The sequence below is a fragment of the Ranitomeya variabilis genome, chromosome 1, assembly GCF_051348905.1.
Source record: "Ranitomeya variabilis isolate aRanVar5 chromosome 1, aRanVar5.hap1, whole genome shotgun sequence".
Classification (NCBI taxonomy): Eukaryota; Metazoa; Chordata; class Amphibia; order Anura; family Dendrobatidae; genus Ranitomeya; species Ranitomeya variabilis.
The window spans coordinates 836,967,672-836,980,162 of NC_135232.1; the positions used below are offsets into that span (position 1 = coordinate 836,967,672).

Genomic DNA, 12,491 nt, shown 5'->3' on the forward strand with positions numbered 1-12,491 from the left:
GCTGGTGACACTGTTGGGAATTTATTCAAAATTGAAGGCATACTGAACCAGCATGGCTACCACAGCATCTTGCAGCGGCATGCTATTCCATCCGGTTTGCGTTTAGTTGGACCAGCATTTATTTTTCAACAGGACAATGACCCCAAACACACCTCTAGGGCTATTTGACCAAGAAAGAGAGTGATGGGGTGCTACGCCAGATGTCATTAGCTTCCACAGTCAGACCTGAACCCAATCAGGATGGTTTGATGTGAGCTGGACCGCAGAGTGAAGGCAAAAGGGCCAACAAGTGCTAAGCATCTCTGGGAGCTCCTTCAAGATTGTTGGAAGGCCATTTCCAGTGACTACCTCTTGAAGCTTATCAAGAGAATGCCAAGAGTGTGCAAAGCAGTCATCAAAGCAAAAGGTGGCTACTTTGAAGAACCTAGAATATAAGACATATTTTCAGTTGTTTCATACTTTTTTGTTAAGTATATAATTCCACATGTGTTAATTCATAGTTTTGATGCCTTCAGTGTGAATGTACAATTTTCATAGTCATGAAAATACAGGAAAATCTTTAAATGAGAAGGTGTGTCCAGACTTTTGGTCTGTACTGTATCTCTGATTTAAGGGCATAAAAATACAAAGTTTGAAAATTGCTAAATTTTAAAAATTTTTGCCATATTTCCATTTTTTCATAAGTAATCGCAAGTAATATCGAAGAAATGTTACCACTAACATGAAGTACAATATGTCACAAAAAAACAGCCTCAGAATCAGCGGGATCCGTTAAAGCGTTCCAGAGTTATAACCTCAAAGTGACACTGGTCAGAATTGTAAAGATTGGCTCGGTCATTAAGTACCAAATTGGCTGTGTCACTAAGGGGTTAAGCAACAAGCTTTCTAAAAAACAGTTAGTCATTCTTTTTTTTTTAATTAATTTTTGTTATGCTCGCTGTTTGTCAATCTCAGTTTGTCTTTCTATTTATACTTCTATCTGATCCTTTACTCTCACTAAACATCTGGTTCTGCAGCTGCCAAAAGCAGGGAGAAAGTAAAGGACTGCTGTCAGTTAAGTTTCTTTCTACATATACTGAAATGGAGAATGTGTAACCTGCAATAGTATATATCAGTATTTCTTCATTTGTCAGGATAGTTCAGGATATAAAACTTACTTTTGGAAAACCAGGGGGAACTTTAAGCTACCCTTCCCGCTCCCACCCATGATCCAATGCGCTATCATTTGCTCCTTGTCTTTCATGCATTCCTTGTCTTTATAGAAGGTAATAGCTGAAGATAGGAATATCTTTGACGTAAAAAGAAAGCGCGCTTTCCACAAGGCACAAGTAGAATCTGGTGTACTGACCACATCTGCTTCCTTATGTCAAGTATGTGGGCGAACCTTCAGGGCCCGGATTGGGCTCATCAGCCACCTCCGGACCCATAACTACTAATTCTCTTCTAACCCTGAAGTCATGGTCATCTTCGACTACGAAGGACGAACATCATATTTCTTTCCTGTTGCCGCAATGGTATCAGCATTCGTAGAATGACAAGTTTTTACCTGTACAAAGACTTTCTGAAGTAAGGCTCTACGTTCTGCCAGGGGTAACTCATTTTCTGCTCCTCCAGGAACCTCAGGCACATGCGGGAGGTCAAAAAACAGGTATAGGCATTTAATGAGCGTAGAGGGTACGGACATTGTAGTCATGCAGTCCACAGTTTTCTAAGGAAAAAGAAAAAAAAAAAAAAAGAATATAACACTGTAGCCATATCAAACACTAGAAGAAGGTACTGCTATGATTGGATAAAGAATTCTACATTGATTTTCTATAAAGGGGAAGGCTTGACAATTTAGCGTGATTATTACCAAGCGTATATTAACGCACTGTATAAGGTCAGACAACTGACCAGAGTTGCATTATCACCACAATATTTATCTAGTTTATCTGTGAAAACCATTAAATTCAAGAAATTAAATCATGATCTATTGTTCTTTTGAAAGACAAAATTTTAGAATAGTCCTAGACTTGGATTTTCGATTCAGATTACAATTTGGTTCTACAAATTGTCAAACTTAGAATCACCCCCAAAAAAAAATGCCAGGTTGACGTTATTTAAAAAATGTAAATCAATCTAATGAGTTGGATATTGTTGGTGTAGATTTCATATTTCAAAAGTAGTCATAACCAACAAATAGGCGCCAATGGGCAAGCGGCACTATTGTGGTGATCTCATCTAGATTCATTTCTTCAGACTAATTAAAGACCTATTAAGAGTTCAATCAGCATTTTGTTATCCTATTGAATAGTAAAACTATTTATAATAATCTAACAATATCTATTAAAAAAGTGGAAAGTTACCAGAAAAGTGAGCCATCCATTAACTCAATAATATTGAGAACACCTGGGAAACGTGTGTTGGGTAGCCATGATGAGTATTCTTAACAATAGGATTCATCACCATTGAATATAATTGTAGAAGGTCCAGGTGACAGGAGAGCAAAACACAACTTACCTGACCAGATGAAGCCAAGAGATTAATCACTGTAAGGAGCATCCACCCTCTGCTGGTCTCCTCACTCTGGTTGATTTCAAGAAATTGTACTATGGCTCGACTTGCAGCCTCTGAGAAAACAAAATCGACTGTAAGGAATCTGATCTAAGGAGGAATCAAATTCATATTTGGTATGACCACCTTTGCCTCAAGAATAGCATCAAAGCATGTAGCGCTATGGTCTGCGTCCCTGCATGGTGTCCCCTTCTCCCTCAATGTAGGTTTACTCACCACCCCAGCCCCCTGGTGTGGTCCCTGGTGCGGTGTGCTTCCTTACTGCAGCACGCGCCGCACTCCCCGGTGGAGGGGAGTGTGTGCGCTCCCCTGCTCTTGAAAGGGGCAGCAAACATAGTAAATGCCCTCAGCTTATTGCTGAGAGGCTTAGTGTAATGATGCACACCTGAAAGATGGCTCCCAGTCAATTGCTGGGAATAGTCCTGTATAAAAGACTCCCTCCCCCTTATGGAGTCGTCAAGCAACAAGTTTAGTTATTAGGTACTGTGGTGTTCTTCCAGTGCAGTTGTAAGGGCCCTTGGTCGAATCCCTGGTCCCGGAGAGGCCAGTGTCATGTACCCATTTACCTGGTCCCAGTGTGGCCAGGACCTATACCCGAATCCCTGGTCCCGATGCAGCCAGTGTCCAGAACCCTTATCCCTGGTCCTGGTGTGGCCATAGTCCTGAACCTCATTCCCTGGTCCCGATGCGGCCAGTCTTGAATCCAAAGTCACCTGGTTCTGGTGTGGCCAGTCCTGTTCCAGAAGACCCTTGGTCCCAGTGAGGTCAGTGACTGAACATTGTCCTCTGGTCAGTGTACAGCCTGTCCCTGATTCAGTTTCCTAGACTATTGTGTCTCAAGGTAGCCTTAATCAGTGTCCGCAAACCTCAGCAGCTGCAGTATAGGTATCTGACTAGGAGTGGAGTCTAGCGGCTACCCACAACCCAGTCGGACGCAACCATCAGGAGCTCCAATGAACACCAGGCAGTCGCTTAGCTACGTCCCTTCCTAGGCTGGACCGGCCTTATGGCACAGTGGGTTCACATATCCACTTGCGCCACTGTTGGGTGTAACAAAGCATCAAGTCATCTGGGTACAAACTGCACAGTTTTTGAACGAACTCTGCAGGGAGGTTGTTACAAACATCTTGGAGAACTAACCACAGATCTTCTGTGGATGTAGGCTTGTGCAAATCCTTTTTTTTTTTCTTCATGTAATCCCATGGAGACTTGATGTTGAAATCAGGGATCTGTGGAGGCCATATCATCACTTCCAGGACTCCTTGAACTTTGTTTAACTTCAGCAAAATGGCGCCGGCGCATGCACAGTAACATCTATCGCTTGCTGGAGCCAATTTATTTTATTTAGCTCCAACAAAATGGCATCTACCGACAAGCGATGCTCTCTTGCAGATAGATGCTACTGTGCATGCAAGTACTAAAGACACTTGTCATGAAGGGGTTGAAAAATTCTGAGAATGCAATAATCATGATCAGCATTTGGCACTGGACCCTTGATCCTATGATCCTATATTGTATTTTAGCTTCACTACCACCACTGCTTGTACATCTTGCAGCAACTTACAGTAATTAGAACTTCAATCAACACACCAGGAGAAATCCATACAGGCAAGATTATTCCAGATACTCTAACTATAATCTACTTGGTGTCATTTTCACACGGTAGTCAGTATTTCCTTGATTCGCTACCAATCTACTATGCTAATTCACTAGTCTTGTCCTATATGTCACACAGTTTCACAGGCACTTACACTACTGCCAACTATCTATAGCGAGCAAGGCCACTTCTTCCTCTATTGTAATTTCATATTTTATAATACGGAACAATACACAGGACTCGTATAGGAACACCAGCATCCAATATAGTTGTTTTACTAGGACCTCCATCAGGGCATCACTGCCCTTATTGGTGTATGGGGCCCCGAGAGCAGAAGTGGGGGGGGGGCATCTTCAATGATAAATTGAAGGTGGGAGTGGTGATAGCAAAAAAGCATTAAGCTACTTACGGTAGCGGCATTTCTCGGAGGCCCATGACAGCACGACGAGAGAGGGGATCCGCCCATTAGGAACAGGAAACCTACAGATACAAAAGGGCGGCACCTCTCCCCTGCATCAGTTGTATTTCAGAGCCTTGAGAGGACTACCGCGGTTAGTGGCACACAAAAATATACATTATATACAGTTTATATACAATATTATAACCCATATATTGGAACTGGGTATTATACGTGAGATATATACATTATAGGAGGTGCAACCCCCACGTGAATAGGGAGGGAACTAAGGGTGCTGTCATGGGCCTCCGAGAAATGCCGCTACCGTAAGTAGCTTAATGCTTTACTCGGACTCCCATGACAGCACGACGAGAGAATTACAGAGATGTAACACTACCTTAGGGAGGGACTATAGCTTGCAGCACCCTTAACCCGAAGGTGAGATCAGAGGAGGCCCCTAAATCCAACCTATAGTGTTTAAAGAAGGTGGACGGGGATGACCATGTGGCCGCCTTACATATCTGGTCGATTGATACTCCAGATTTTTCCGCCCAGGATGTAGCCATGGCTCTGGTGGAATGCGCCCTCAGATTCTGCGGAGTCGGACCCCCACCTGCAGTATAAGCCAAAGAGATAGCCTCCCTAATCCACTTCGCTAGTGTGTACTTTGATACCCTGAGTCCCTTTCTAGGGTTTTGGAAAGATAAAAATAACGCATTATCTTTCTTCCATGTATCAGTAACAGAGATGTATTCTAACAGGCATCTCCTAACGTCTAGTGTATGGAGTAGCTCTTCTTTAGGGTTGGAGGGATTGGGAAGGAAAGATGGTAAAACTATCTCCTGTGACCTGTGAAACCGTGATGACACTTTTGGTAAATAGGCTGGGTCCGGTCTGAGGACTACCCTATCTGGCAGAAACTCTGTGTAAGGGGAAATTCTGGAGAGAGCTTGTATGTCCCCTACCCTACGGGCAGATGTTATCGCTACCAGAAATGCTGTTTTAAGGGATAGGGCCTTGATTGAAGCTGATTGTAATGGTTCAAACGGCTCTCTAGTCAATGCTGACAGGACTAGATTAAGATCCCACGGCATAGATCTATCCTTATGTATGGGTCTAGCCCTGCTAGAAGCTTTTATGAACCGTGAGATCCAATAATTATTGGCGATGTTACAGGAAAACAAGGCCCCTAGGGCCGAGACTTGTACCTTTAGGGTACTAGTGGATAGATCTAGCTCTAAGCCCCTTTGCAGGAATTCTAAGATCTGTTTTATAGGAATTCCCTCTTCTAAATTAAAGTCAGAAGAGGCTAGGAATTTCCGCCAGGTTCTAGCATAGATTGTTGTTGTAATCTGCTTTCTACTTTTCATAAGGGTTTCAATCAAATTTGGGGAGAACCCTTTGTCCCTCAGTAACGCCCTCTCAAACTCCATGCCGTTAAATGGAGATTCTTTACTTGAGGATGGCTGATCGGACCCTGGTGGAGCAAATCTGGGATGTCCGGAAGCACCCAGGGGTCCTCCACTGACATGATCCTGAGCCAGGTGAACCAGGCCCTTCTGGGCCAAAATGGGGCAATCAAAATAACTCTTGCCCGATCCTCTCTTATCTTCCTGATTACCAGAGGTATCAAGGCCAGCGGGGGGAACGCATAAGCCAGCCGAAAGTTCCAACTGATCAGAAAGGCGTCTACCGCTAGAGGATTCTCCCTGGGATTTAGGGAACAGAATTTTACTGTCTTTCGATTGTCCCTGGTGGCAAATAAATCCACCTCTGGATGTCCCCATTTGTGGACAATCTGGTCGAACACAAGACTGTTTAGAGACCACTCCCCTTGTCTCAAGGTGTTGCGGCTTAGAAAGTCCGCTTTTACATTTTCTTTTCCTCTTATGTGCAGTGCGGTTAAAGATAGAAAATGGTCTTCCGCAGTCTGGAATAGACGATCTGTCACCCTCATCAATGATTCGGAATGAGTTCCACCCTGGTGATTTATGTACGCGACCGCCACCTGGTTGTCCGAGAGGATCTTGACGTGGTGACCCTGCAGATATGAGAGTAATTTTTTAACTGACAGTTCAACCGCCATTAATTCTTTTTGGTTGGAGGAGGCTGATGTTAAGGGGTCCCATAGACCCTGAACTATCATGTCGTCCATGTGTGCTCCCCAACCTGAAGGGCTAGCGTCTGTCGTTACAATACGTGTCGCCTGTGTCACCCAGGGAACTCCTGCCGATAAATTGTCAGTGACTAGCCACCATCTAAGAGATGTCAGTGCTTCTGGACCCAAAGTAATCTGACTCTGCAAGGAGCCTTGCAAGATTCTGTCATTAACCAGTACCTCGGATTGTAAGGGTCTGGTGTGAAATTGGGCCCACCGGACAGCAGGAATGCACGAGGTTAGAGATCCTAACAGTGACATAGCATGTCTAAGTGTCATGGATGGATTATCAGTTGCTCTAGACACCTGTTGTTGGATGTGTAATAACTTGTCGGGCGGAAGACAACACTGTTGGGTCTCTGAATTTAACAACAGTCCTAAGAATCTCTGTATTTTCTGGGGCTGTAATCGGGATTTTTCATAATTCACAATCCACCCCAGATGCTCAAGTTTGGTTGTGGTTGTCTGTAGCTGAGAGAGGCAATGGTCTGCTGAATTCCCAACTATAAGGAAATCATCCAAATAGGGGACAATTAAGATGTCAGACTCTCGTAAGTGTGCCATGACTTCGGCCACTATCTTGGTAAACACCCTAGGAGCCGCTGATAAGCCAAAGGGAAGAGCTCTAAACTGGAAATGACAAATTTGTCCCCCCATTGACACAGCTACCCCCAGGAATCTCTGGAAGTCTTCATGTATTGGGACATGATAGTACGCGTCCTTTAGATCTACAACTACCATGAAGCAGTGTTTAAACAACATTTTTATTGCTGAACCAATTGATTCCATCTTGAACGATTCATTGGTCAGAAAATTATTAAGGCCTTTAAGATTTATGATCGTTCTAAATGATCCGTCTGGCTTCTTGATCAGAAAGAGAGGAGAGTAAAATCCTCTCCCTCTTTCTGATACTGGAATTTCAACCAAAACATTCTTGAAGCATAAGTTTGTGACCTCTGCTTCCAAGGCTGCTTGCTCAAGGGGGGAGGAACGTAAAGGGGTTAAATTAAATTTATCTCGAGGCCAGTGATCAAAGTCAAGTCTTAGACCTTTCGCTATGATGCCTCGGACCCATTTACTGTTTGTAATGTCAAACCAAGCTGATGAGAAAGCTGACAGTCTACCCCCCACGGGGACCGCTAGTCATTGGTCCGTTTTTTTCTGTTCTTTCGAGGAACGGCGAAACATATAGCCCGTACCTCTTCCGCGTCTGTCCTCCCATCTAAAACTCTCTCTAGAGGGTGAGGATCCGCGTTTTTTCCCGCGACCAAATCTCCTTTTAATGAAGGGTCTGCGGTAGGATGCTGAAGATGGATTGGGAAATTTCTTCTTATCATCCCCCGCTTTCTCCAGCAACTCATCCAGAGTTGATCCAAAGAGATATTCTCCTTTACACGGAATGGCGCAGAGTTTAGTTCTGGATTGAATGTCGCCAGACCAGCACTTCAACCATAAAGCTCTACGAGCCGCGTTGGAGAGTCCTGCCGCTCTAGCCGCCATCCTGACTGAGTCCACAGATGCGTCTGACAGAAAGGCCGCAGCATTCTGCATTGTTGGTAAAGCCTTCAGAATGGAATCTCTGGAAGCGCCGTCCTTGAGCTGGGACTCTAACTGATCCAGCCAGACCATTAAAGACCTGGCTGTACATGTCGCGGCAACAGCTGGTCTTAGAGATCCTGCCGCCGTCTCCCAGGTTCCTTTAAGAAAAGCATCTGCCTTTCTGTCAAGGGGGTCTTTGAGGGTCCCCATATCCTCAAATGGCAATGAGGCCTTCTTCGACGCTTTTGCCACCGCCGCATCCAGCTTAGGGGCTTTATCCCATGTTTCCACAACCGGATCGTCGAAAGGGTACCTGCGTTTCAACGCTGGCGGTAAGGAACCCTTTTTCTCAGGTTTCTTCCATTCTCGGAGAATCAGGTCTTGGATTTTTTCGTTCACCGGGAAAGATCTATGTTTCTTACGATCCAATCCGCTGAACATCATATCCTGCTTTGAGGGCTGCGGTTTGGGCTCTTCTATCCCCATTGTGCCTCTAACAGACTTGACGACTTTGTCAATTCTATCCAGGGGTAGACAGAATCGTCCAGACTCCTCATCTGATGAAGAGGAGGAAGGACTTGAGTGATAGGCACCCTCTTCTCTTTCTTCCTCCGAAGAATTAGAGTCCAGAGGGGTCCTATCTTTGGAACCTCCCGCTTGGGACAGGGACCGTAAGGATTCCCTTACTTCCAAACGGATCATTTCTTTCAGGTTAGCCGCACTCACAGATTCTTCCGCCACCTAGGGGAGGACAATATAGGTGATAAATACTATCTGACCTAATGTCACTTCCACCCAACCACTCCTGTAGACCTCACCGTCTGTTGTATACAGGGGGCACATAATTTTTTGGGGCAAGAATCAGGTAAGGGGACCCCACAGAGGGCACATTCCTTATGCCTTGACTTGTCCGTGCTTTTCTTCCCCTAGAATGATAAAGTATAGGGGGCCTGCGTCACAGAGTGAACTTTCACGTAGATCACTTACCCGTGCGCCAAAGTAAATACCGGAATACGAGGGGGTTCTTTCCTAGCCGAAGCTCTGGATCCTTTTGCGGACGAGCTTCTTCGACTGGACTGGTCGCTTCTGTCTTTGGGCTTCTGACGCACCTCATCCAGCTGCTGCTGCTCACCACCACTCTCCATGATGATTTGCGACCAAAAGCAGGGCTCTGTAGTTGTCACCTGCTTAAATCCCCCTTGGATCCGGTCAGCAGATAGGTCAGACGCTGCCCCATTGGCTCAGGATACCGCAGGGAGGCAGGAACCATGTGGGAGAAAACCGGCATCAGGATGCTATGGGTGCCGCCATCTTGGATCGACTGCGCATGCGCAGACACCCGGCGACCCGGAAGCGGCTGCTAACTCCGCCCCCTCACGTCACTGCACCCGGAAACGCTCCAGCACACGCTGAGAGCGGTGCAGGACGCCGGGAACGGACCGCAGCGCTCCGGGAGTTCACCCAGACAGCCCTGACGCCGGCACCCCACATTCACCGCACCGCTGCACCACCAATGGATATACTTACCGGCGCCGACGCTGATGGAGGCAGGAAATCCTCCGGACTCCGCTCCCTGCTGCGAACGCCACCGCGTGCAGTCCAGCCAGGACCACCGTGGCATCTCCAGGGTTCTCCGCACCGGCCGAGGTAGGAGACCCCCCCGCTACCAGATTCGGTCCGGCCGGCCTGGGCTCCTTTTCTTAATCTGTAGGCACCCGTCCCTTTAGGAACAGGAAACCAACTGATGCAGGGGAGAGGTGCCGCCCTTTTGTATCTGTAGGTTTCCTGTTCCTAATGGGCGGATCCCCTCTCTCGTCGTGCTGTCATGGGAGTCCGAGTAAATGATGAATTGAGGGTGGGGTGGAGTAAATGATGATGTATTGAAATTAGAGGATGGGGACAGTAACTGATAATGAATTGCAGGGGGGGGGGGGGGGGAGTAAAGGATTATGTATTGAAGGTGGGGAGACCAAACGATGAATCGAGGGTGGGAAAGAGGACATGGCATAATGAATTGTGGTGGAGGCAGGCATGCAAACATAATGAATCGGGGGAGAGGGAGTTACAGAGAGGCAGGCATTGAGGATGAAGCAGTGTGACTTGTATTGAATTTGGAGAAACTACAGGTGCTATTTAATTTATATATTTATTGGGTGGGAAAGAGGATATTTATAGTTAGTGGGGGCACAGCAGTGGATTGCAATTTATATTTGAAGTGGTGGATTGCATAATAACTAATTATATATTAACTAGATGGTGGCCCGATTCTAACGCATCGGGTATTCTAGAATATGCATGTCCACGTAGTATATTGCCCAGCCACGTCCACATAGTATATTGCCTAGCCACATAGTATATTGCCCAGCCATGTAGTATATTGCCCAGTCACGTAGTATATTGCCCAGTCACGTAGTATATTGCCCAGCCACGCAGTATATAGCCCAGCCACGTAGTATATTGCCCAGCCACGTAGTATATTGCCCAGCCACGTAGTATATTGCACAGCCACGTAGTATATTGGCCAGTGACATAGTATATTGCCCAGCCACGTAGTATATTGCCCAGCGACAGAGTATACAGCACAGAGCCACATAGTATACAGAGTTAAAATAAAAAATAAACATATACTCACCCTCCGAATGCCCGTTGAAGTCCAGGCCTTGTGCGCGGTGCAGGCATCAGCTTCCAGTCCCAGGGTGTGATGACGTCGCGGCCACATGACCGTTACTTCATGGCAGGTCCTTCTCGCGCAGGACCTGTGATGACGTCGCGGTCACATGACCGTGACGACCGCAGGCGGCAGCTTCCGGTCCCCAGGATGGTATGCCAAAAGGACCTTCCATGACGTCACGGTCATGTGACAGCGACGTCATGGAAGGTCCTTCTGGCAAATCATCCTTGGGACCGGAACGTGCCGCTTGCATGGACCTGCCGCTGCATCGCGAGGAGGGGGAAAGGCGGCGGAAGGTGAGCATATAATGATTTTTTATTTTGTTTATTATTTTTAACATTAGATGTTTTTACTATTGACGCTGCATAGGCTGCGTCAATAGTAAAAACTTGGTCACACAGGGTTAATAGCGGCGGTAACGGAGTGCGTTACCCGCGGCATAACGCGGTCCGTTAGCGCCGGCATTAACCCTGTGTGAGCGGTGACCAGAGGAGTGTATGCGGGCGCCGGGCAGTGAGTGCAGGGAGTAGGGAGCGGCCATTTTCTTCCGGACTGTGCGCGTCGCTGATTGGTCGTGGGCGTTTTGCCACGACCAATCAGCGACTTGGATTCCATGACAGACAGAGGCCGCGACCAATGAATATCCGTGACAGACAGAAAGATGGAAGTAACCCTTAGGCAATTATATAGTAGATTGGGGGTTCACATGTAGTTAGCTGTAGAAGTTGAGGAAAAAGTGGGGAATATGCTCTGGAAGCGTGATCTAGATAACTGTATGTTATTTTCTGCAGAGACGAGTCCTGGCTGGAAGAAATTATGGTGGTCTGCACTGGATGAGGAAGAAAAGTGAAAATGAAGGACTTCAACTAGAGAGGTCACCGGTGAGTCAGTGTGTTACCTGTACACTGTGTACTATGTGCATAGCTCCTGTGTATAATTGCACTGGTGATCCCTGTATTACCTGTACACTATACACTAGATACAGAGCTGCAGTGTATGATGTCACTGGTGATCACTGTATCACCTGTACACTATACACTAGATATAGAGCTGCAGTGTATGATGTCACTGGTGATCACTTTATTACCTGTACACCGACACTATATACAGAGCTCCTGTGTATAATGCCAACGTTGAGTCAGTCAGTGTGTTGTGGTTTGGCCATGCCGTGGCAGTATTTGCTCCTTTAATAAGGTATTATTCGATCACAATATGGTGGCAATATGTGGTCTGGTCATGGTGAGGTAGTATTTGTCCCCTGTATGTGGTATTATTTGGTCACTGTGGTGGCAATATGTGGTCTGGTCATGGTGTGACAGTATTTGTCCCTTGTATGTGGTATTATTGTAGATTTAAAAATAAAATGTATGTGACACATTTCCTTAAAGAAAAAGTAGGGCACTGCCAAAAGAGTCTACCTTGTCATGGTAGCATTAGACCAACAAATGGGGCAAACAATGTATATGCTCTGCCATATAGTACATATAGAAACACAAAGAAAAAAATGGATACTAGAGCTATTTAAAATAGAAAGTTTATTAGAAAATTTCTAAAAGATTGTTTTGTTACATAACAA

General features: G+C 45.9%; 1 protein-coding gene across 8 annotated transcripts in view; it reads right to left on the bottom strand.

Annotated features, from left to right (window-relative positions):
- The window catches only part of WDFY3 (WD repeat and FYVE domain containing 3), a 339,686-nt gene that overhangs the window by 196,314 nt on the left and 130,881 nt on the right, over nucleotides 1-12,491 (bottom strand). For all 8 annotated transcript variants that reach the window (XM_077275801.1, XM_077275800.1, XM_077275807.1 and 5 more), the window contains 2 exons: nucleotides 2,500-2,609; nucleotides 1,547-1,708 (listed from right to left, as the gene is read on the bottom strand). In XM_077275801.1, the coding sequence (XP_077131916.1) occupies nucleotides 1,547-1,708; nucleotides 2,500-2,609 (272 nt within the window). The remainder of the gene's footprint in view (nucleotides 1-1,546; nucleotides 1,709-2,499; nucleotides 2,610-12,491) is intronic.